Source organism: Diabrotica undecimpunctata, chromosome 2 (genome assembly GCF_040954645.1).
Source record: "Diabrotica undecimpunctata isolate CICGRU chromosome 2, icDiaUnde3, whole genome shotgun sequence".
In the NCBI taxonomy this organism is placed as follows: Eukaryota; Metazoa; Arthropoda; class Insecta; order Coleoptera; family Chrysomelidae; genus Diabrotica; species Diabrotica undecimpunctata.
Window position 1 is genome coordinate 118,336,560 of NC_092804.1, and position 27,244 is coordinate 118,363,803.

The 27,244-nt window shown below is 32.6% G+C and overlaps 1 protein-coding gene across 2 annotated transcripts in view; it reads right to left on the reverse strand.

Annotated features, from left to right (window-relative positions):
- Cbp53E (Calbindin 53E) overlaps positions 1-27,244 on the reverse strand; it is a 579,284-nt gene that overhangs the window by 295,987 nt on the left and 256,053 nt on the right. For both annotated transcript variants that reach the window (XM_072523348.1, XM_072523347.1), the window contains one exon: positions 5,924-6,013. In XM_072523348.1, coding sequence (XP_072379449.1) covers positions 5,924-6,013 — 90 coding nt within the window. The remainder of the gene's footprint in view (positions 1-5,923; positions 6,014-27,244) is intronic.

A 27,244-nucleotide genomic window follows, 5' to 3' on the forward strand; every position in this document is an offset into this window, starting at 1 on the left:
TTAAGATTCGTTATCATAGTCATTAAAATTTTCATCAACATTTATTTTAAGATTTATATCTAATCAAAGACTTTTTACAGATTTTTTATTGTTAAATCCAATTTTATATAACCTGTACACCATAGATCTTGAAGTTAATCTACCCAACAATACAAAAATTCTTCAATATGCCGATGATGTTGTTTTATATACATCAGGAAAATTGTTGAGTACCTGTGAGGATAATATGAAAGTCACATTAGAAATTGTAAATCAGTACTATGAAGAAATAGGTTTATCAATTTCTGACACAAAAACTAAAGTGTGTTACTTTTCACAAAAATATAGAGTTCCACAAGGCAATCTTAATATGGGAAAATTTAATTTCTCTATATAAAACTGTATTAAGTATCTTGGTACCTATGTAGACAGAAAATTGTTATGGAAAGATCACATTTATCAAATTGTTAAAAAATTAGAAAACTCAATAAACATTTTAAGAACTTTCTGTAAAACAAATTCAGGAACAGATCCAAATATTGCTTTGATGTTTTACCGTAATATGACCAGGCCGATTTTCGACTATAACTGTCATTTATTTGGATCAGCGGCCAATACACATCTAAACAAACTTGATGTTCAAAAAAATAAATCCCTGAGATTATGCCTAGGTTATTTAAAATCCACTTCAGTCCAAATAATAGAAAATAAAGCGGTGGAACCTCCATTGCATTTACGCCGTCAATTCCTTAGCGACCAATTAACAGTCCGAATTATGTCCAAAAATTGTAAATACCTTTAAGATCTTAATGGGCTATCAGTTTTAGACCTTACCCATAGGTACTGGAGAACTAAAAAAATCTATACCTTTGGTAGAAAGCTATCTAAGTACGATAAAATATACCAATATTCTCTATAAAAGCCAAATTCCGCCCTACTACGGTGAAATGGCAAAAATACTATTTTGTAGATAGAAAGGTTAGGATATGTTATTTAAACTCACATTTACTCCCAAATATGTTTGATATAATTATTAAAGAAAAATGGACAAATTATCAGTACAATTTTACTGATGGGTCAAAAGATGCAAATGGAACGGACTGTGCAATTTTCCACGGAAATAAAAATTACCATCACCACTATAGCTTACCCAGTGAATGCTCAATATACACAGCAGAAATGATGGCAATAATGTTTGCTCTTTAGCATGTAGTACTGAATCCGACTAGCAACTATGTTATATTTACTGACAATAAAAGCGTGGTCGACAGATTTAACAACATTGAAACAGTTAAACACATACACCACATTGAACTGAAAATTCTTAAAATTCTTTATGAAACTATACAATTAGGATTAAATGTAATAATTACATGGATTAAGGACAATTCGGGATAAAAAAAGCAATAAGATCGTTGACAGTTTGGCTAAATCAGCATATATGCTTGGAGAAAAAGTAAACAAAAATTTAATTCCAGCGACAGATATTGACACCATTAGTAGACAAAAACTTAAATAATTGGCTTTTACATTACAGAGAATGTAAGACTGGCTTAAAATTTTAATATTGTATTACTAGGTTACCCTCAAGAAGATGGTTCTACACAGAATCTAATCGACATTTTATAAAGACCATTAATCGGCTGAGAGCAAATCATGCTCTTACGCCATCGTACATTCATGGAATCGGCTTATCAAATACTCCCAATTGTATTTGTGGCACAATAGGCGATCTAACACATATTATATTAGAATGTGATTTATAAATTAATAATATAAACGAACTTTATAAGAAATTAATAAATTTTAAGTGTTGTTTTCCAATAAACCTTAATCTTTTAATATTTTCAAATAATATGGAAATTTATGCATTTACAAACATGTTAAAATATGTAAATACAAGTTGTAAATAGTATATAGGCATAATATATTAATATGGTTTAAACAAAAAACAAAAAAAAAAACAAAAAAAAGTACCACAAGTTAATAAAAAAAACATAAAAGAATTAAGAAAATAGAAAATAAGAAAAAAAAACAAAAAAAAACAAGAAGATAATAAAAGAATAAAAAAAAACAAAATAAAAATACATCAAAACAAAATTTATGTATCCATAAAAATATTAGGTAGGTATATGTAGTACTAACATTGATAACTGATAACAAGAAAGTTTTGACTATGAATCTGCAATCAATAATAATTAAAATTCAGTCGATTCAGTCGTTTAACAATAAACACAAACAAGTCTGGATAATTTGCCCTGCCAAAGCCATTTTTCACAAAAAAAATTCTTCTTTTATTTGGATCGTTTGCTTACATACATTTTACCATTCTCCAGATGAAAATTAAAAAAAGTCATCGTATAGTTCCATCACATCCTTTAATTTACGCGTTACATTTCTTGATACCACATAATTTTTTAATGCAGCCCAAACCCATTCACTTTTATTAACATCAGGATGATAAGGTGGAAGTTTTACTTCCTCATGGCCATATTGTCTAGCGATGAAATCAGGTACGTATTTTACAAACCTGTGCTTATTGATTTTGATCAAATCGTAAAGGTCAGGTCGAAGCATGTTATGATCAAATGAAATATTGCAATCTCTTAACCATGCTTTCAAGTCTTTCTATTTGTGATTTTCTCCTTAGATACGAATCTTTTACAAAGTATTCTCATTGCCATTACCAATTATAAGCCTTTATCCATAAGCAATGTATTTTCTAGGATTTTTGCGCTAGCATCACTTCAATTATATTCTTTGATGTAACTAGAATACAAATTCAGTTTCAATGGCAAACACTACTGTATTGTTTTTGCATCGGTGTTTTTTAATTCTAGATAAATATTCTAGACGCAATTTTTGTATATGCTTTTCTATAAAAATACGACGATTGATTATGTTTTATTTTTCAACGGAAACCTAATTAACAAATTTATTTTCCTAACGTTTCAATACTTCCCGAATGACCACATTGTTCAGTAAATTTTTTATGTAAGACATTAACTGTTAGTGGTATTACTCTGCTATGTTCTCGTTTTTTGTTTAGCGCAGAAGAAAGCACTTTTTCTCCAGTACCAATGTGATGACCTGTACCAGCAATTCTATTTTTAGTTGAGAGATTTAAACCTTAAAATTAAATTATGTTAAAAATAATATTAATTTAGCGGCACCTACATTCTTCTTCTTCAAGTGCCCTCTCCGCTACGGAGTTTGGCAATCATCATTGCTATTCGTATCTTTGAAGCTGTTGCTCTAAATAATTGGTTAGAAGTGCACTGGAACCAGTCTCTTAAATTGCAGCCAAGATATACGTCGTCTCCCCACGCTTCGTTTGCCCTGAATGTTTCCTTGGATAATTAACTGGGGCAATCGGTACTTTTTCCCTCTCATCACATGACCAAAATATTCCAACTTTCTTCTCTTTATGGTGATCAACAGCTCCCGTTCTTTGTTCATTCTTCGAAGAACTTCACTATTTGTTACTTTGTCTGGCCAAGGTGTTTTCAAAATTCTTCTGTATATCCACATTTCGAAGGCCTCTAGTTTATCAATATTGCTCTTGTTTAAAGTCCAAGTATCTACTTCGTACAGCAGTATCGAGAAGATGTAGCATCTAACCAATCTCATTTTCAGGTTTAAGTTAATGTCATGACTTCCTAGAATGTCCTTTATATTAACAAAAGCAGCTCGAGCCTTTCCAATTCTAGTTTTTATTTCTTCTGTGATGTCATTGTTGTTATTAACGCTTGTTCCCAAATATTTATATTTGTGCACCCGTTCGATTTCGTTATTGTGAATGTACAGGTTTGCATAAAATCTTTGTTATTTTTAAATAATCATGAATTTCGTCTTCTTGACGTTCATTGTTAACCCTTTCTCTTCACTAGCTGTGACTACCTTGTTTAAAATGGCTTGCAGGTCTTCTACTGTCTCCGCCATTAAAACCGTATTATCTGCGTATCTAATATTATTCATTGGTTGTCCGTTAACTTTTATCCCAATCTCTTCTTTCTCCAATGCTTTCTTCATAATTTCTTCCGAATAGAGATTAAATAGCAATGGTGACAGCACACATCCTTGTCTAACTTCTTTTTTAATTTGAATTTCATTTGTTGTGCTATTTTCGATGCGTGCGACTGCTTTCTGATTATAATACAGAGTAGATATTATTCTTACATCGCGAGTGTCTAACTGTTTAGCTTCCAGAGCTAAAGATCCAGAAGATCTCTAAAAGTTGGTCATGCTTGACGTTATCAAACGCCTTGTTGTAATCAATATAACAAGCAAATACATCTTGATTCACATACAAACACCTCTGCATTTCTGCATTTTCCTTAAACCTATTAACAATTTAAAATCCACAAAAAAAAAATAAAATTTCTTGAGTTGGCTATATACCATAAATCGTAAAAACTTTTATTTAAAAAATCCTTTATAAAAGATATATTTTCTAAAAATGACCTTTCGGGTTACATTGCAAAAAGTTTTCGGACTAATAAGTCCATCATCAGTGCAGTTACTAGGTATACACCAACACCATTTAAATTTGTCAACAAATATGTATTAATTAAAAAAATTTACATCATTTAGAACCACATATTTAGTAACATTACTTATGTTTACCTGCTAACTTTACTGATTATGGACTTAACAGTCCGAAAACGTTCTGTGATGTAAACCAAAAGTGCATTTTTAGAATATAATATATACCTTTTATAAAACATTTTTTTAAATAAAAGTTTTTTATTAACAATTGTATATTTTCTGCTTCATTTTTATAAATTTTAAAACCTTATAAATTACATCTTGCGTTTGATGGTTTGGATCTTGTCATTTTCGTACATTTTCCATATTTATTAGTCCAGTCTTCAGAGATTTGACTCCTAAAAATCGTACAAACAAGATGAATTTTGCCCAGAGTATTAATTTTGGGACGTATCTGTACGCCGTAAAGTAAAAAACAATATTTTAAATTAAAAATGTAGCTGAGATAATTTTGAACAAAAATGTTTATGAGCACTTTTTGCGTAGAACGAATATTTCTCTCAGAAACAACGCTTGAAGCGACCGGCGATTTGGAATTTTAGTTCCGCGCGAAATCAATCAAAATTTATAGCAACTCGTTGTTAAAAAATCGATATCTTCTGATCAGAGTGTCCTATCGACAAAAATCATCATCCGTTTTAAAGGTGAAAAGTGCAGCTTTAGTATGAAAAGTGACGTTCAAAATTTTCAATCGCATCGATCGTTGTTCCTGAGAGAACGCTACATTTTTTATTTTAAACAAAATTTTTCTATGGCGTACATTTTTGGTAAATCAATTTTTTTTCGCAGCTTGTCGTATGATTTTTAGGGATTCATTGGTTTTTTCGTCTCTGACGACTGGAGAAACGTTACAATACTGTAGAAAAGTAACCGGCAAACTATATAAAGCTTTCCCCGTTTTCTCGAGTTTTGCCACTACGCACCGATAACTACCGTCTCTTAACTACCTTAGTCTAGTGTACATTCCTTTTGTTTATATAAGCTTAATTTGGATGAAAAATTAGCATTAATCATTACGATAAAGGACCTACTAATAATGGCAAAGAATAATGCTACTTTTTTTAAATTTCTCTACATCGTATTTCCGTGACACCCGGTAATTTATTAAATGCTAAACTTGAAAGTCTAATATATATGACAGAACAAAGCAGGGAAATTAGATTTCACTATACTTGTTACCGTTTTAAAAAATTATTTATTAATATTTTTTTAGTGTAAACTTAAGGGCTCTTTAAAAAAAGCAAATATATTTTTTAACTAAAATAATTATGGAAGACACTAATTATTCTCATTAAAAATACATGAAAGTTATGTTTCGTCAGACAATGCATTATTTGGTATAAATAAATATTTCATATAAAGACTTACCCTTAAATTAGGAATATTTAAAACTTACCTCTCTAATATCTATTTTTCCATCCTGATTGTCATCGTACGCCTCCATGAAACAAGATTTAAGCTCCACCAACATTTCATCGGATACTACCTATAAAATAATTACATAAAATTAATTAAAAGTTCAGTACAAAAGTTACGTTAAAAGTAAAAGTATATGTACAATTTTCGAAATTCTAAGACAACATAGAATTAAAAATGCGAAGTATATAATGAGATATTACAATTTTTATAGATGAAAAATTATAATATTATTATTATATAGATAAACGAATTTCCCACTCTTACATTAGTTTTGAGATCACTTTTGTTCTTTTTAGTGTATTTCACGAAGTAAATGCATTTGCCCAATTTGTTTCTTTATAAGAACCGAATTGTTATTCCGTTTAGTTTTCTGTTGTGTGTTCTTTTTCAATACACCAGATAAACATAAATCGACACATGTCTTTTAATACAGTTGTAATCCAACATAATAAAAATGCTGGAAGACAATACCATAAATCGGATAACAATAGACCAAAGCTCTGTTATTGCCGATAACGGAAATTCCTAAAGCTTTCGTGAGCTAAAGGGTATGAAACCATAAACCTTATAAATAGCCAAATTGATCTAGTCCAAAATTTTGAGTTTCGCACATTCTGTTTAACATTATGTTATTTACAAAAACAACCTACTTAGTGTATTTGAGTTATATACACTTTGTGATTAAAAGATTATTTTATAAGAGGCGGTATACGTTAGGTTTTATTTAAATATTTATTTAAATTTTTAGTGGTTATATGTAAAGGATTTTATGTAATTTTATGTAAATTACATAAAATTCGGATTTCAATATAAAAAAAAACATTCGAGCCGAAAAAGTTGATTTTTACAATTTGTTTAAAAATGAATATTTAAATAAATTAGGGCCACTTTTTGCATGGAGGGTGTCTTTTTTCTTTGCTGTACTTTTTCCTTAACCTTTTTCTAGGGTGTCTTACGAAAGTAATGGAGTAATATCTAGTGAAATATTTTTTAGAAAGAATTCGAGCTTTTCGCCTTATCTATTTCGTTATATCGTATTATATGTAATAAATATTAATTATTTTTCATGTATAATATTATGAAATAACTTAAATTATCGTTTGTGTTTTTACTACCCTTGCCTTGATTTATTATTATTATCCAGATTTAGCCATACGGCTCACACTCCCTCTAAGGGGAAAATTCACTCATCCCAGATACCTACGGTATCAAAAGGATTGAGCTCTGGTGGGACTCTTTCCATGTTATCGAGTCCTAGGTGACTTGGTATGTCGGTGTATCTCCCAAAAATTTTCGTACGCATCTGGACGTCAAAAGTAACACAGCTTTCTGCATAATCTTATATAGATGTTCGTTTAGACCCAGCTTTTTTATGTTTTCTAGGAGGCTCTTCGGGATGACTCCAGTGGTAGAAAGAATAATGGGTATCGTCTGGGTACTTTCCATTCTCCATTGTCTCCTGATTTGTATTTCTAGATCTCTGTACTTGGCGATCTTTTCGTTGTATTTAACACGTAAATTATTGGTGTTGGGTATCGCCACATCAATAAGTGTTGTTTGCCTAGTAATTTTATTAACTAGTATGAGATCGGGTCTATTATGGGCCACTGGTTGGTCTGTAAGCACAGTGCGGTCCCAGTATAGCTTGTAGTTGTCATTTTCAAGCATTCTATCAGGGACGTATTGATAATAAGGAAGATGGTCGGTTTGGAGAAGTCCCAGTTTGTCAGCTAGTTCTTGGTGGATAATCTTTCCTACTGAGTCATGGCGTTCTTTATAATCAGTACCGACAAATGCCTGGCAGCCACCGGTAAGATGTTGGATGGTTTCTTGGGCTTGGCATCCATATCGGCATTTGTCATTTTGGACTTGAGGATCTTTAACAATATATTTTATGTAATTTTTAGTTGGAATAACCTGATCCTGAATGGCAAGTAGGAAACCCTCAGTCTCGGGAAACATCTTTCCTGATGTCAACCAATAGTTCGACGCTGTATTGTCGACATATTCTTGGCTGATCTCATTGAGATGTCGCCCATGCAGAGGTTTACTCATCCAGGTGCGCATTTTGTCTTGTTTAGTCAGGTGGTTTATGCGCATTTATTATTATTATTCCAGATTTAGCCATACGGCTCACACTCCCTCTAAGGGGAAAATTCACTCATCCCAGATACCTACGGTATCAAAAGGATTGAGCTCTGGTGGGACTCTTTCCATGTTATCGAGTCCTAGGTGACTTGGTATGTCGGTGTATCTCCCAAAAATTTTCGTACGCATCTGGACGTCGAAAGTAACACAGCTTTCTGCATAATCTTATATAGATGTTCGTTTAGACCCAGTTTTTTTATGTTTTCTAGGAGGCTCTTCGGGATGACTCCAGTGGTAGAAAGAATAATGGGTATCGTCTGGGTACTTTCCATTCTCCATTGTCTCCTGATTTGTATTTCTAGATCTCTGTACTTGGCGATCTTTTCGTTGTATTTAACACGTAAATTATTGGTGTTGGGTATCGCCACATCAATAAGTGTTGTTTGCCTAGTAATTTTATTAACTAGTATGAGATCGGGTCTAGTATGGGCCACTGGTTGGTCTGTAAGCACAGTGCGGTCCCAGTATAGCTTGTAGTTGTCATTTTCAAGCATTCTATCAGGGACGTATTGATAATAAGGAAGATGGTCGGTTTGGAGAAGTCCCAGTTTGTCAGCTAGTTCTTGGTGGATAATCTTTCCTACTGAGTCATGGCGTTCTTTATAATCAGTACCGACAAATGCCTGGCAGCCACCGGTAAGATGTTGGATGGTTTCTTGGGCTTGGCATCCATATCGGCATTTGTCATTTTGGACTTGAGGATCTTTAACAATATATTTCAGGTAATTTTTAGTTGGAATAACCTGATCCTGAATGGCAAGTAGGAAACCCTCAGTCTCGGGAAACATCTTTCCTGATGTCAACCAATAGTTCGACGCTGTATTGTCGACATATTCTTGGCTGATCTCATTGAGATGTCGCCCATGCAGAGGTTTACTCATCCAGGTGCGCATTTTGTCTTGTTTAGTCAGGTGGTTTATGCGCATTTCTTGTTCCCTTAGTTTAAGCGGCGTCGTATCATCTACTGCGCAAATTGCTCGATGTAAAGTAGATGTCTCAGCCTGTACCTGAAAATAAGTTCTTAAATTAGCAATTTGTTTATCCAATTGCTCACCTATATCCATAAGTCCTCTTCCCCCTTGATACCGCGGTAATGTTGTTCTCTCTACTGCACTGCGTGGGTGATGTTTTTGCGCCTTTGTGAGAAGTGTTCTTACTTTCCGCTGAAGACCCTCTATATCTGTTTTTGACCACTTTATAATACCAAATGAGTAGCTCAGCGCGGAACAGGCGTACGTATTTAATGCCTTAAACAAATTTTTACTATTAAGATATGACCGATTTAGTTGTCTTACTCTTCGTACGAACTCCGAAGTTAGTTCAGTTTTCATTTGTTTATGGTCAATTTTCCGCGCTTGTTTTACTCCGAGATATTTGTACATATCATTTTCACCCATTGCCTCGATGTTTTGGCCATCTTGCATATCGAAACCTCCGGGCTGAATCTTTCCTCTGACTATATTTAGTATACGGCACTTGTCTAGTCCAAAATTCATACTGATATCATTTGAGAAATTTTCTACAGTTTTTAGCATCTCATCTAGGTGGTTTCGAGTGGAAGTCATTATTATTATTATTATTATTATTATTATTATTATTATTATTATTATTATTATATTACAAATAAGGGCAGAAAAGCGAGCTCCTATTATGCCCAAAAATCAAAAATAAAAAACATCCTTATAAAACTAATACCAATTATAAAGTTAAGTAAACATAAGCAATTAAGTATTTCATACAGAAGTTGAATGATGAGACAATAAATAAATAAATAAATAATGTTGTCCAAGAAAAAAATCCTATAACTAAAATAAACCACTATCAAGTTTATTTTTAAAGATTTTAACACTTTGATCCAAACACAAAGATCCAAATTGTTCCAGATATTAAAGATTCTATTTGGCAAGAAGTTCACCCTGGACCTTGCAGTAGTTTGTTCCCTTTTCAATTTGTATCGATGGCCTCTTAATCTTTCGTCTTGATTCAAAGTGAAAATGGTGCTTAGGTTCCCAAAGTTATGTTTTAAAATACGGAAGGACATAATTAGATCACCTCGAAGACGTCGCTGCTCAAATGTCGTAAGATGAGCCATGGATAATCTATCTTCATAGTTAGGTCTTACACGACCGTATGCCAGTCTTGTAGCTTTCCGCTGAACATTTTCAAGTAGGATCTTATCGCGAATGAGATCTGGATTCCATACTGGTCCGGCAAACTCAAGAATAGGTCTAACGTATATTGAGTAAAGTTTACTAACAGAAGTTAGAGATATGCGTGTAAAACATTTACGGATCAAAAACAGTTTCGAGTTTGCACGTTTACACACCGACACTATGTGATCAGACCAATTTAAGTCACTATTAATTATCACTCCGAGATCATTGTGGGAGGTTACCGAGTTTAAGGGATGTCCATTAATAAAGTACGGTAGTGATGGGTTATTTTTGCCGATATGTAAAAAAATGCATTTTTCAATGTTAAGTGGAAGTAACCATTCTGAGGACCATTTGAATATTGCGTCAAGATCTTGTTGAAGAACATGTTGGTTAATAGTTGGACTTACATAAAATTTTGTGTGATCAGCGTAAATGGAAACCTTACTGGATATGATGAGCGGAAGATCACTAGTGTAGACAAAAAATAGTAGCGGTCCAAGTACTGATCCTTGTGGGACTCCACTCTTGACTGGCTTATCTAGTGAGTGGTCTTGCCCAACACGAACCCTGAAGTATCTATCGGATAGAAAATCTTCAATCCAAATGTTCAACTTTCCGCGGATACCATAGTGATCCAATTTAGCTAGTAATCGACGTTTTGGAACACGGTCAAAAGCTTTGGAGAAGTCTAAGTAGACTACATCGACAGGATTCCGATTGTTTTTAAAGATAATGACCAATCATTTACATAATGAAGTAAGTTTGAGATCGTTGAACGACCTTTGATAATTTATGTTAGTAAAAATTTGTTAAAATAGGGAGCACGTAAATTATAAATAGTAAAAATAATGCATATATTTGACATATTTAAGCAAATAATTTAGCATATTCATACGCATATTTAAAGCATTTTTTATGTATAAAAATCTCAAATTTGTTGTTCACCTAATATCAGTTTTATCGTTAAAAAAATTTTTTTATGTCTTTTCACTGAATATCTTAACATTCTTTTGCGGGATGTTTAACACTAGTTCTGGCTGTATAAAGTCACACAAGGAAGTCCTAATGAGTTCTATTTAGATTTTTTTTTTCTTTCATTCATACACAAACTGCGCCTGAAGTTCTATTAGGTGGAACGAGTACCTTAAGAGAACTATATCCGTTCCTAAGCCTCGGTAAAGATGAAGAGAGTATACGGCCAGTTTAGGACCTTACTGATAAACTATAAGCCCATAGAGCTAACACAAACAGGATTGTGTATCTTATATATATATATATATATATATATATATATATATATATATATATATATATATATATATATATATATATATATATATATATATATATATATATATATATATATATATATATATATATATATAATATATATATATATAGAAATGTAGCCATAAGCTCCCTTACTATTAAGAATCAGCAGATTCCGATATCCGACGTTATAAATAGGAAGAAATCAATATTTTTATTATTATTGTAATTATTATGTTTCAATAGTCAACTTAAAATCATTAAATGTAGTAGTTTGTAGAATTTCTCAAAAATTGTAACTTTTTATTTCGAAATAAAGATTTTTTTTTGGGAATATCGACGTTGAAGAAACATTTCTGGCGCTGCGAACCACAGGATATTTCATACAGAAACATAGTCGTTTCCTGGTCTACATTAGTTTAATGAAATCCTGAAGAACCTGGTAAAAGAGAAAAATGTATTGGAAATCAAACACGATCATCCTTGCGTAAGTTTTTCCTTTCTTTACCATTGTTTATGAGCATTTATTATTTTAATTGAATTCTTAAACATTTACATTGAATTTATTATTTATTGTTTATTGAATTTATATTATTTATAACATTTTACTTCAACGAATTTTTATATATACTTGCATTTATATTTTTGCATATATTTTATGAGTACATTGAATGATATTTCCCAAAATAGTATCGAAAATTTAAGTTTACTATTCGACAATTTAAATTTAAAAATAAAAAGAAATCTACAAACCTCTAAATCTAAGCCTGCATCTAAATTACGTTCCAAAATGCCGATGACCAATAGTGATATTGCTAGCCTTTGCTCAACTCTGCCCGAATTCTCTTCTGGAGACAACCTCTCCACCTTTATCAAAGCAGTAGATAATTTAATAGTTTTCTTAGGCACCCAAGATTTAAATCCGTCCCAAGAATTTATCTTAAATTCCCATATCGTATCTCGAATTAAAGGAGAACCTAGAAATTTCTTAAACTATTCTAATAAAACCAATTGGACAGAAATTCGTCCAGCATTATTAACTAAATACGGAGACAGACGTTCCGAAGACATATTAGTAACACAACTATCCACTACCGTCCAAAAACATAGTGAATCCTACGACAATTATCATCAGAGAATAACTACAAATCTGAACGATTTACTCCAACACATCACTTTAAACGATAATCCCGCGACAGTCACTTTTAAAACTCCATACTTCAAAAACATTGCCCTCAAAACTTTCTGTACCGGAATCAACGAGCCTTATTGCGAATACTTATCGCATTTTGAATTAAATTCCCTAGAAGAAGCCCTTCAAAAGTGTATTGCCTACGATAACCACAAAAATCAACAACAATACATGAACTTCCTTAAGAGCCAACAAAACAAAAAGGCCCCACTCAAAAATAAACCCTATCAATCTTCGAATAATCAAAGATCCACAAACTTCCAACCCACATACTCAAACTTCCAACCCACGCATTCGAATTATGTGAGACCTTCAACTCACAACACAGAGCCCAATTTTAACTTTACTCCACAACAGAACTATAATTTTCCTCAGAGACAAAATTTCAGTTCTCACGAACAAAATCAATCCTTCCAACGAAACAATGTTCCGAAAAACAACCAACAAAGACTAAATAAATATAAAGCTCCTCGACCCCAACCAAATTTTGCTACTCCAATGAGCGGTGTTCAAACTACCACAACCAGAAACCATCAGCCCATGACAATTACAACTAATAGAAGCCACAATTTTCACATAGACTCAAATGATACCCAATATTTCGAAAACGATTTCGAAAATTACGAATCCGAACAAGAGCCCGATTTGCATGATGAAAATCATCAGGATTTTCAAGCCATCCCGTTAGACGATCATCCACCCCCTGTATAAACCTATATAATATCGAAAGTTCCCCTGGGTTACCCTACTTCATTACGCCCAAAACACATCTACGCGTTTTAATCGATACCGGCGGTTCCCATTCAATTTTAAATCCGCGAGCTCTCAAACTATTTGATAAAAATCATATTTATCGAAAACCTTTTTCGCTAACGTCAATGAAAATTACTTCCAAGCACGACTTAAATATTAAGACGCCACTATTCCTAGAATATGGAATTCCACAAACATTCGACGTAAAAATTGCTGATTTTAGCCAACACTTTGACCTCCTCCTTGGAACTTACGATCTGAAAAGATTCCACGCCACAATTAGCTACGCAACTCATACTTTAACCTTCGAGAATCCTCACGTTAGCATTCCATTTGAAACTTTATACCAAAAAATTCCAGTAAGCGTTCATAATGGCGAAGTTTTATTGCGTGAAAGACACTTTCAAGGTATCAAAATTCCCAATTCTATTCACGTTGCAAAAAACGGCTTTCTAGACACTTTCGACTTACCTATGCCTATGAAATTTAATAAGAGAATTGAAGTTGAGAACTTCTGTAATTATAATATAGTAAAAATTCCAACGACGCATTTTAACGAAAACAAAATACGTACTTCGCACTTGAATAACGAAGAAAAATATAAAATTATAAGTCTTTGCAAAAAATTTAAAGACGTATTTTACGATGAAAACAAAAATTTAACTTTCACATCAGCTGTTAGACACGAAATTAAAACTAAGGATGAAAATCCAATTTATGTAAAGGGATTTCGGCATCCCAAAGCAATGCAGGAAGAAATAAAAAAACAAATAAATAATTTATTAGATAATAAGATAATTCGACCGTCAATTTCACCGTACTCAGCTCCAGTTTGGATAGTACCAAAAAAAGCTGATGCCTCAGGTCAGAAAAAATTTAGATTAGTAATTGATTATAGGAAGCTCAATGATCATACTGAAAGTGATCGCTACCCACTTCCTCAGATAGATGAGATACTGGATAACTTAGGAAAAGCCAGTTATTTCACAACATTAGATTTAGCTCAAGGTTACCATCAGATTGAAGTTCATCCGGATTCTATTCGGAAAACAGCCTTTTCAGTTCCGCATGGTCACTTTGAATTTTTACGTATGCCCTTTGGTTTAAAGAATAGCCCAGCAACATTCGAAAGGTTAATGGACAATATTCTTAGGCCCTTTATTCATAAGTTTTGCTTCGTCTTCATGGACGATGTCATTATTTTTTCCAAGTCACTGCAAGAACACTTAGTTCATATTGCGACTATTTTTGACACTTTTAGGAAAAATAATTTAAAAATTCAGTTAGACAAATCTGAGTTTCTCACGAAAGAAGTTTCTTTCTTAGGTCACGTAGTGACAACCGAAGGAATCAAACCTAACCCAGCAAAAATCGAAGCTATACAAAAATATCCTCTACCAAAAACAGTAAAAGAAATTAAATCATTTCTTGGTTTAATCGGTTACTACCGAAGATTCATACCCAACTTTGCAAAAATAACGTCCCCATTTTCGAGATGTACTCGAAAAGGAGCAACTATCGACCCCACAAATCCAAATTATTTAGAATGTTTTGCAAAATGCAAACAATTGTTAACTAATTCTCCAATCTTACAATATCCAGACTTCGAAAAGCCTTTTGTACTGACTACAGACGCCTCTAATATAGCTATAGGATCAGTATTATCTCAAAATAATCACCCTATTGCCTACTATTCTCGAACTCTAAATTCCGCAGAACGAAACTACTCCACTATTGAAAAAGAACTTCTAGCCATACTAGATTCTTGTAAACACTTCCGTATGTATTTATACAACCAAAAATTCACTGTAGAAACAGATCACAATCCTCTCGTATGGATCTACAAAATTAAAGACCCCACTTCTAGATTAGCCCGATGGAGACTTAAACTAGAAGAATATGATTTTGAAGTTAAATATAAAAAAGGCAAAGAGAATCAAGTTGCTGATGCTCTTAGCCGAGTCCAAATAAATGCCCTAAGCTCGAGTTCAGAATGTGCTGAACCCCCGAATTCAGAATGTGCTGAACCACCCGACAATTTCGACATAGACGATTTCCTTGCCGATTTTGACAACTTACAAAACAGTACTAACACACAACATACATCAGTTGAGAACCCTATCACTGGAATAGAGATTTCACCTGAACCAATTAATTTATCCTCAAACCAAATTATTTTTAAACCAGAGTCAAATAATTTTGAAATTAAATACAAAAGAATTTTTAACAAACACCGTTACACTGTCACTTTGACAAATAATTGGAAAACAGAAATAGCAAATACCTTCCAAAATATCCTTAGACCAAATCAAAAATTTGCAATAACAATCCCTCACGAATTTAGACCTTTTATCTGTAACTATTTTAAAGAAAAAATAAATTCCACAGTCAAAGCAATATTTTGCAATATACTACTTCAGGACATAGAAGAAGAAAACCAACAAATAGAATGCATAAAGAAATATCACGTAGAAAATCACAACGGAATAATTGAAACCTACAAACATTTAAAACAAAAATTTTATTGGCCCTCAATGCAGACAACTATTTCTAATTTTATCAATAAATGCGAAATTTGCCTAAAAAATAAATACGAGCGACGTCCTTATAAACTTCCTCAATTAGGACCGTTGTTAGGTCAAAAACCTTTTGATATATTACATATCGATCTATTCCACTGCAATAAAAACCTGTATCTCACAATAATAGATTCTTTTTCCAAATACGGTCAATGCTATAAGCTCACCGACAAAACTTCCATTTCCATACTAAATAAATTAAGACACTACTTTTCGCACCACAATTACCCAAAAAAGATTGTATGCGACAGCGGCACCGAATTTAATTCCGTAGTCATTAAAGAATTCCTAAATATCCACAAAATCGAAATACATTTTACAACAGTAAACAATTCTTCCTCAAACTCTCCTGTAGAGCGCTTTCATTCAACTCTTATTGAAAAACTTAGGACCTTACAAGCCCAAAATCCAAATGATTCGTTAGATGACATTCTAACACACGCCATTCTTATTTACAACCAATCAATCCACAGTTCCACAGATTATTCCCCGTTCTCAATTCTGTACGGACCCTATGCAGAAGAAATACATTTCGACTTTGATCTTCCGATATACGAAACATATAATCAAAGACATAAAGAAGAACTCCAACCCTTTATTGCAGAACTATATAATAAACAAAAACAAAAAAGACAACAACTCTTAGATAGACAAAACGAAAATGCCGAAGATATTCCGGAAATAGACCTTACAAAATCCCTATATGTTTCTAAGAAAAAACATAAGTCCAAATTACAAGCCCCTTTCTCCACTATTCATCCAGAAACGCAAGACAAAACAAAAATAATCGGTAAAACAGATAAACAAAATTTAACAAGCACTCATCTTAAATATGTAAAACGAATACGAAAACATGTAGATAAACCTACTCAAGACCCAAATTTTTCACAGGACAATCCTCGCCCTGGTCCATCCACTCAATATTCAGGAGATTCCGAATAATGGTTACTATGCTGAAGAGATAGGCAAATCAAGAGAAATCTCCCACTATCACAGACATTTTCTTCACATTCCACTAGACAAATTATCCGACAGTATTGACGCTAGTCCGACAAGCTATTTCAAAGATCACTTCAAAAATGCACCTCTCTCGCTACTGTACTCCCAATACACCCACATACAAGAACAAACAAAAGACGATCTACACAAGATTACGCGAAAACAGAAACGCGGACTTTTTAATTTTCTAGGTACAGCCATCAAATACGTGACTGGAAATCCAGACGACTCTGACTTAGACTTGTTAAAATCACACATAATCTCTTTAGAAAATAAACAAAACGAAATCATAAAAAAATTTAATAACCAAATATCTTATGGAAACTCTTTTAACACGAGATTCGATAAACTTTTAGAAAAACTAAATTCTGATAATTCAATTCTCATATCTGCACTCAACAAATTATCAGCTGATTTTGACAGCTATATCATTCTACACAACGAGATAATAAATCTCCAAAATATAAACGAATTTCTAATGAAACTTATAAGAACCATTACTATATCTGAACTTAATATCTCTAATATAGAATTATTCACTTTAAAGGAAATAATAGACCTTAAAGAGAACCTTCTCAAAATTTATCCCAGAAATTCAATTCCCAATAGTAATGAACACCCTTATGAACTTATAGAGTCAACAAAAACTTTAGTTTGTGTAACTTCAAATACAATGCTCATAATAATTAAAATCCCTATACTCCATGAAATTCCTTATACTACCTATAAAATCTATCCCATTCCAAACAAAGATCATGTTATGATTCTGCCACCTGCAAGCTACTATACAAATAATAAATGGTTCAACACTTGTATAGGACAAGGCGATAACATAGTCTGTTCCAACTATGTACAATCCAAATGTAACATACCCAATGTAGATAATTGCACAAAAACGTTAATCACAGAGAACTTTTTCCAAGAAACCAGCAAAGTCATATTGCTAGGAATAGTTCACCCAATGAGAATCCAGCAGATAGAAATTAATTCAACCAGCCTCTTGACGACAGATGTACCAATAATGATTGAAGGTATCCAATTTAATAAAAAGACGTCTCAAGATATTTCCATTCCAAAAATTGTTCCAATAAAATTAATACCAAACCATGAGATGAAAATTGAAAAATTAACAATCCCAGAGACACATGGCCAAATTCAACCAATAGATACCATAGAAGTACTACCCCGATTATCCATAGGACTGAGCACCACTTCTGTTATAATATTTTTAACTATTTTAGCTTTCCTAATAATCTTCCTAATTAGGAAAAGAAAACGAATTTCCAAAATCCTATTTGGAGAAAAATTGCATCCTGCCCAGATCCAGATACTAGACGAGCTGATAGCCGAAGTAACCAAAACTTCGAGGACGAAGTCCCAACCAATGGAGGGAGGAGAAATGTAGCCATAAGCTCCCTTACTATTAAGAATCAGCAGATTCCGATATCCGACGTTATAAATAGGAAGAAATCAATATTTTTATTATTATTGTAATTATTATGTTTCAATAGTCAACTTTAAATCATTAAATGTAGTAGTTTGTAGAATTTCTCAAAAATTGTAACTTATTTTCGAAATAAAGATTTTTTTTTGGGAATATCGACGTTGAAGAAACATTTCTATATATATATATATATATATATATATATATATATATATATATATATATATATATATATATATATATAAGCGAGGTTTCTACAGCATCTGCCGCTCATCGCATTTCGACCTCCATCGTTTTCTGTCCATTCATTCGTCTTCTTTGATGGCTCTATCCCTCATTATGTTCCGTAAATTTTCTTCCTAGGCAACTAAAGGCTTCCCCCTTCTTCTTTTTTATTGTGGTATGTAATTTTAAGCTTTCTTTGGCTATCTATCTTCATTCATTTGCTTCACGTGACCATACCACACTAGTTGTCTTACTTCAATTCTGTCTACACTGAAATATACAGTATTTGTCCTCCTTCTAATATCTCCATTCCTGATATGATCTTTTTTGTATATACCACACGCTTTTCTTACAAAAACCAATTCTACTGCTTCTATTATTTTTCTATCTTTTTTCGTGATCTTTTAAACTTCTGCCTCTTAAGCCATAATAGGCTCTACCAAGGTTCGATAGATTGTCAATTTCGTTTCTTGTCTAATATCTTTAGGCCATAGTAGAGAGTTTAGAATATTTACCGCTTTTTTTCCCCGCTGCGTTCTGTTTTCGATGTCTCTTTTGGTAGTGCCTTCTTTAGATATTTTGGATCCACATACTACCTACTGAGACCTACTATCGTCAATGTTTGAAACTTTGTGTATGTCTTCTCTAAATTTACAAACAATAGGTGGGTATATAGATTCCTTGCCTTCCGTTTTTCGATTACCTGCTGCAGAACAAATATACCATCCGCGCACGATCTTCCTGCACGAAATCCATTTTGTTCTTCTATGTCTTCGTATTCTAATTATATTCTTTCTTTTATTATTTGACCATACAACCTCCCCACTGAGCTGATAACAGTTCTTCGTTGAGTGCCTCTCGGAAATTGGATATCATTAGGGCGATTCTAATTTTATTTACTGCTGTTTTGAATAATTCGTTAGTTGTACAGCCAAACCACTGTCTTAAATTTCTCATCCAGGACATTCCTTCTACGGCCTGGATTTCTGCGTCCTTGGATTTTTCCTTGCATTATATGTTGTAGGAATGTGAACTTTTGTCCTCTCATCAGGTGGCCAAAGTATTCAAGTTTTCTCTTTTTTATATTCAGTATAACTTCTGGATCGTTATTTATTCTGCGTATTACCTCTTGATTTGTAATTTTATCCACCCAACTTATTTTTAGTATACGGCGGTAGCACCACATCTCAAAGCTTTCAAGATTTTTAACATTCTTCTGTTTAAGAGTCCATACCTCAACACCGTAAAGCAAAGTACTCAATACATTCTAGTTCGTAGATGAATACTAATATCACGATTACAAAATAATGTTTTTATCTTTATATAGGTAGACCTGGCAATTTCAATACGTCTTTTTATCTCCTGATTTACAATTATTATTCCTCTATAATTAGAGCTATGATCTGTTCTACTCTTCTATTTTGGAACCAGTCCTTGATATTCTCCACCTTGCATCTCAATCGTATATCTGTACTTCTTGCTCTGTCCTATGGGGTCTTACCATCGATTTTTCTAAGAGTTTTCATATCTGCTGTTTTTAGCAATCTTTTTATCTTCTCTGTGCCAGGTAGTGTTTCCGCCGAGTATGTCATTATTGTTCTGATGACTGTTTTGTAAATGCTGCCTTTGATTTCTTTCCTGATATTTTCATTTTTTTATATTGTTTCATTTAGCCCAACTTTGGCTCTGCTTGCTCTTTTCACTTAATTTTCTACTTTTATTTCGAGTTTTTCTTAGCTACATAGTGTAATGTCTAGATATTTAAACTTCATCACTTGTTCTAATATCTGACTCTCCAGCTCTAATTTACTTATCAGTAAATTTGCTCTTATAACCATGTATTTATATTAAATTAATGCAGCGTACGTTGTAAATCATCTTCACTTTGAGAAATTATTATTGCAGTGTCTGCATAGAAGATTACTTTAAGTTCTATTTCTCCCATCTGGTATACTTCTGGTTCTTATTTTTTTATTATTTTCTCCATGGTCAGGTTGAAGAATGAAGGATTCAAGGAATACACCTGTTTTATTCCACTGTTAGCTTCAATTGGGTCAGTTAGTTCTTTTTCTACTTTCACTTTTGCTGTATTGTTCTGGTAAGTATTTTCGATGGGTATGGTTATTCCTACAGGTATCTCTCTTATAATAAATGAATAAATATACGAATTTGTTGTATACTTTCGAACCAGAAAAAAGAAAGATATAATGACGATGACCAATGCGAAGCAAAGAACATTAAATTTACGGAAATGGAGCGATATTAGAAGACATTAATTACTACTTTTATCAGCATTGTTTAGTCGTAATATTATCAATGTAAACCTGACTATAATATGAATACCAAAATTTGGAGTATTCTATTTTATGCAATAGCATTATAAGGGCATTTTGTAAGTAAATGACATATTTTATATAATCCAATATTCTTTTATAATATATTAATCACCGTAACATGCAATATGTCATGTAGATTTAAAAAATTACTATATTACGTGTGTATTTATCCTAAATCTTTAACGGGCTTATAGTAGAGAAAAAGGTTTATTCTTTTAAATAACCATAAATATTATTCTGAAGTAAATTAATATTTCTAATGTTCAATTTTTTTATATTATTAAATCAGTATAAGAAAAAAATATTTGCATTTAATTAGATTTAATGGGGTCAACACATACTGTCGGGGGGGACGACGAAATTTAAATCGAAAAGGAGACTGTAGAGAAAATATTTCGTTTCCTATATAATAGAAAAAATGTTATTTTCACAGCCAAACCAATATAAGCCAGTGACGAAATTGATAATTTTAACTCTTGATATCTAAGGGAGTATTGATAATGCATTTAAAGCAAGTAAATTATCAGGTTTGTTAATTATTTATTATGTTATGTTTCGATTACGATTATGTTATAACCTTAAACAAAGAATAGATGTACTGTTTTGTTTCTTTTTCTTTGAATGTATCATTATATCTTTACAAAAATCAAATCTAGGATTCGATCGGAAATGATTTATTATCATATTGTTTTTTTTTTCAATACTTATGTTTTCGTTTTTTTCTTCTATTGACCTCATAATCCTGAGTAGGTATATGTCTGCATTAAGACTTATTATCTATGTTAAATTTAGTCATCATCTACGTCATTTAGGCAACTTATTCTAAGAGGTTTTCTTTTGTGCCTTCTTGTAGGTTTCTATTGTCATATTTCGTTTGTTTTTGTGTACCGTACAGTCTAAACCTTGTTGTCTATTTGCCTTTACTTTTTGGTAATTTTATCATCAGCATCAACTAGCCTCTAACGTCCACTGCTAAACATAGGCCTCTCCCATGCTTTTCCACTTAGTCCGATTTCGCGTCATCTCAATCGAATTTGTAGTCACTATTTTTATATCATCTGTCCATCTCGTTGGGGGTCGACCTCTATTTCTGTTAGCTTGTATTTGGGGTCTCCATTCCAAAATTCTTTTTGTCCACTGGTCATTAACTGATCTTGCTACATGACCTGCCCAGTTCCACTTTAGTGTTGTTATCCTTTCAATAACGTGTGCTAGCCCTGATCTTTTGAGTATAGTAGCATTAGGTATTCTATCACGTAGAGAAATCCTTAACATTATTCTCTCCATTGTCCTTTCTGCAACTTGTAGTTTACTCACTGTTGTTCTTGTGAGTGTTAGGGTTTCTGCACCATAGGTCATCACTGGTAAAATACACTGATTACATACTTTTCTTTTCAGACACATTGGAATCTTAGACCTAAAAATATCCTTCATCTTTCCAAATGCAGCCCAAGCAAGCTTTATTCTTCTTTTCAGCTCGATTGTTTGGTTATCTCGACTTATTCTGAACTCATGGCCCAAGTATTTATAGGAGTCAACTGGCTCAATATCTTTGTCTTCTACTGAGATGTTTTTGTTGTGGACTAAATTTGTCATAATTATGTTTTTGAAAAATTTAGTTTAAGACCAACTCTTTTTGTGGCAGTATGGAGTTTTTGGAGCATTATCTGTGCCTGATCAAAGCTGTCTGCAATAAGAATAATATCTGCAAAATTAAGGTTATTAAAAAATTTTCCATCTACATTGATGCCCTTTTCGTTCCAATCTATTGTTTTACAAGCATATTCTAGCAAAGATGTAAATAATTTAGGAGACATGTTGTCTCCTTGCCGAACGCCTCTTTCAATACGAAAGGTTCCAGTATCTTCATTAAGTCTTACACAGACTGTAGCATGCTGATAGATGTATCTAATGAGGGATATGTATCGGTGATTTTTTTTACATTGTCTTAGAGCTTGGAGCATTTCACTTTGATTGACCGTATCAAATGCTTTTTCAAAGTCGACAAAAACAAGTATCAGGGGTCTATTATATTCAATGGTTTTTTCAATCAACGACTAAATGGTTTGCAAATGATCATTTGTTCCGTATCCAGCTCTAAATCCTGCTTGCTCGAAAGGTTGACAGAAGTCTAGTTTTGATGTCAACCTATTAGTTAATATCTTCATAAACAACTTATAAACGTGAGATAACAAGCTAATACGTCTATAGTTCTTTAGCCTTGTTATATCGCCCTTTTTGTGCATGACTACTATAACAGCTTTATTCCACTGAGATGGTGTAACCTCTTTTGAAAGGCATAAGTTATATAATTGTGTCAATGCTTTCAATACTTTCTTTACTCCTGCTTTAACTGCCACAATAACAATTTGGTCATCACCAGCTGCTTTATTGTTTTTCATTCGATTTAATGACTTTGAGACTTCTTCGATTGTTATTTCTGGGATATCCTCTGAACCCACATTCTGGACTTTTCTCAACTTGGTGCCGTCTTTTTTACCTCTTTCTCTATATAATTCTGTGTAAAATTCCTTAACTACCTTAATTATCTTATCTTTATCTGTTACCACTTTTCCATGTCGATCTGCGAGCTTAACAATATTCTTCTTACCTAGAGCTTGACATCTCTTTAGCACGTTTAAACTTTTATTTTCCTTGACAACCGTTGTAATCTTTTTTTTTTGTTATATTGTCGTACGTCCTTTCTCACTGCTTTATTAATATCTTTATTAAGTTTTTGTAGTACGTTGTAATTAATATCTTTATTAAGTTGTTGTGGGTAATTTTATGGCCATCGTTAAATTAATTGATTTTGTCGTTTCTATTAGGCCAGTTCATGAACATAAAATACGGCTAGACCCTGTAATTTTTCGTGTCACCATCGAATTTTATAAAAATTTGGATTAACGTTCTATTTACCCTTCACTTCACTTTTGGACTTGTATCGTTGGTTGGTTTTTATTTTTTAGCGGTAAAAACTAACCCTATTGGAAAAAATCGTATTTTTGTAAATTAAAGCCGGTAATTGACTCAAATCATCTTTAAATAAAATAAATGAATCTTAATTAACATTAAACAATTTAAGATTTTATCATAATCCCTAAATCGCACTCTCTATATTAGTTATAATTAAAACAATGTCATTAAAAAACTTGGCTTCACCGAATTGCTCCATAGAAATTTGGATTTACAGTAGAACCTCGATTATCCGGGCCAGCCCGGACCGAGCCTTCGCCGGATAATCGAAAACAATTTTTTAATAATTTATTTAGACAAATACATGTGTCAAACGAAAAGCAGAAACGTGATACATACAACATACATGTAACAAAAAATAAAAGTACATACATATTATTATTTCTACATAATGTATATGCTATGAATAAACATTACATATTAAAAAAAAATCATTTAAAAAAATCACTAATTTTGGTTTGTTTTTGAGCTTCGTAACTTCCACACTTTATAATTTCCTTTATGTTTTTAAGCTGAAGTACATGAATGTCATCAGCTCCAGGCTGTTCTTCAAAATACTGAATAAGTACATTTACTGCATTCCTTGCTTCCCGATGACTTGTCTTAATGACGCAATCATTGTCAGCACAATTCTCATCATTATCACTACTTGTGTCAGAACTTTCTGTAAGATAATCGTCAATCATAATTTGATACCCTGTTTCTTGGCGATCACATTCTATCCATTCCTGTATTTCGTTATTGTTCGTTTCTTCCAAACCTTTGATTTGTGAGGCTATAGATGCTATGTTTTCGACCGATAGCTCACCTTCATTTACGTGATTACCGTCTTGATCTTCCATATCTTCTAAGGTCATTATTTTATATAATGATTTTTTAATATGATCCATTTTCACTTCACTCCAAGCCCGGGCTACAGCATAAATTGCCTCTTTTAAATTTAGGCGTTTCCAAAATCCCACAATATCACATTCTCCCAAAAGTTGAAGCATAAGGTCTTTCCTGTAAAGCCTTTTCATGGCCTCGATAACACCTTGGTCCATTGGCTGGGCAATAGATGTTACATTCGGAGGAAAATATGCTACGAATATGTTCCCATCTGCTGACTTTAGTTGCTCTACATCAGGATGCGATGGCGCATTGTCCAGTAACAGTACAGCCTTTGGTGGAAGATTATTTTTTTGTAGATAAGCTCTAACTTGAGGTATAAATTTTTGGAAAAACCACTGTTTAAAAATTATACGATCCATCCAAGCTGCCTTTTGATTATAATAATCAACGGGCAGTGTTTTTATATTTTTAAAAGCCCTAGGATATGTTAAAACCAATTTTTTTTCTCAAAAATAATTACTTTAAACCAGCCAAACTTGTAGGTCGTATAAACAATACATAAATAAAGTAAACTCTAAAGCAATAATAATTAATTATATTTGGTGTGCTAATTAAGGGGTGATTTTCAGAATGATTTTACAAAAAAAAATACCAGCGTTATTTTGAGCGTAACTAGCTTAGTTTTTATGCTAGAAACTTTTTTAACAAAACAAAAATAAAGTTTTTTTAAAAAACTTTATTTTAACAAATTTAACAACTTAAATTTTTTTAAAAATTTAATTTAGAATTTGACAAATAAGTACACTTCAAAGTAGACTTCAAAAGTACACCATTTTGTTATTAGCTACATTTTTGCTAAAGCAATTTTTTTTGAAAATTACTTTCTCTTTGAAATATTTGTGAAAAACCGTCTAAACACGTGGTTTTTAGTTTGAAAAATTAACATTTTCCCTCACAAATATCTCAAAAGGTATTGCCTCAGTGAAAATTAAAGTTGCTTAAAATTAATCAATTTATTTATTTCCGGACTTATTTTGAACGTATGTTATTTCACCCCTGAGGAGGGGTGGCTTTCACTCCCCAAGTAAAAGCAACCCTGGGCACACGTCCAAAAGTAAATTAGAGTTTAAGAGGAACCTAAATCCAAATGTTCAAGCAAATCCGTCGTGACGAGTAACATTACACTCCAAAACGGTCATTTACTGGCATATATAGATCCTCTAGTCTCGCCCTACATCGGACCAAATATCCTAAGTTGATATTTATTTTCTTAGGTCTCAACAGCCTTTTTTATTAGAAATGTCTTGCATTTATAGCTTAGATACTACAGATCTAATTATTATTCGGTAAATTACTGTTTCTGATTAATACTTTCATATTTTCCATACTTTATTGTTCTAGTAGACAATATTTCTAATAATAATACCTACTTTAATTATATTATTTAATTAATTTACTTAATTGTATTCTAACAATATGTACTCTATAACATATTCTTGTAATTTATTGTAACAGTTTTACATTTGTAACCGTTTTCGTGTAAGTGGCCTTTGTTGCCGAGCACGTTAATTTTCAATAAAAAAAAAAAAAAAAAAAAATTCTTAGACTAAGACGTGAAGGCATTCACACCTTAAAATTATAATTGTTTTTCTTCAAACGTCAAATAATGATGACATTACTTATTTAACTTGATCCTGTCAAAGTTTGATGTCTCCGCCGGCAGCAGTTTTATTACCCATTTCTTTACGGCGGAGGGAAAAATGTTGTCATGGCAACAATATGAAACATGTCACAAAGCAACAATACAAATGTCATTAACAACAATTAAACATTATTTTTATTTATAGTAATTTAAAAGTACAATTAGTTAATGAAGCATTTTCAAAATTGAAACCGTGCAAAAATGTTCCCGACTCTTGATACGCATTGGTAATTGTTGATGATACTGATGGTCGATAACAACTTTCAGCAATTATTCCCGATGTTGGCGAATCATCAGGGTTTAAAATTTTTTGAGCATTATCGTTCTTATTTCTTATTGAATCCTCTATATATCCTTCGGCAACCGTGCTTGATTTCCAGCCCCCATGTCGTTTGAGGCATTCTAGATTTCCGCCTCCATCAATTAAAAGTGTTGCTGAAGTTCGTCGTAAAGAGTGACCAGTGTATGCGCTTGCATCGTTTAAATTTAAATAACTAGCTACTTTTTGGGCTACTGCGCTGATCGAATGTATTCCCATGACCCTTCGGGAACACTTTCCATTTTGGTACTTGATAAAAAATCGGTTTTCTGTGAAATTTTCAGGCCGCAGTGATGCATACTTTTTATACAGTTTAATGTAGTTTTGACCAATTATCGTAAAAGATCTAATTTGTCGTATTTTACTGTC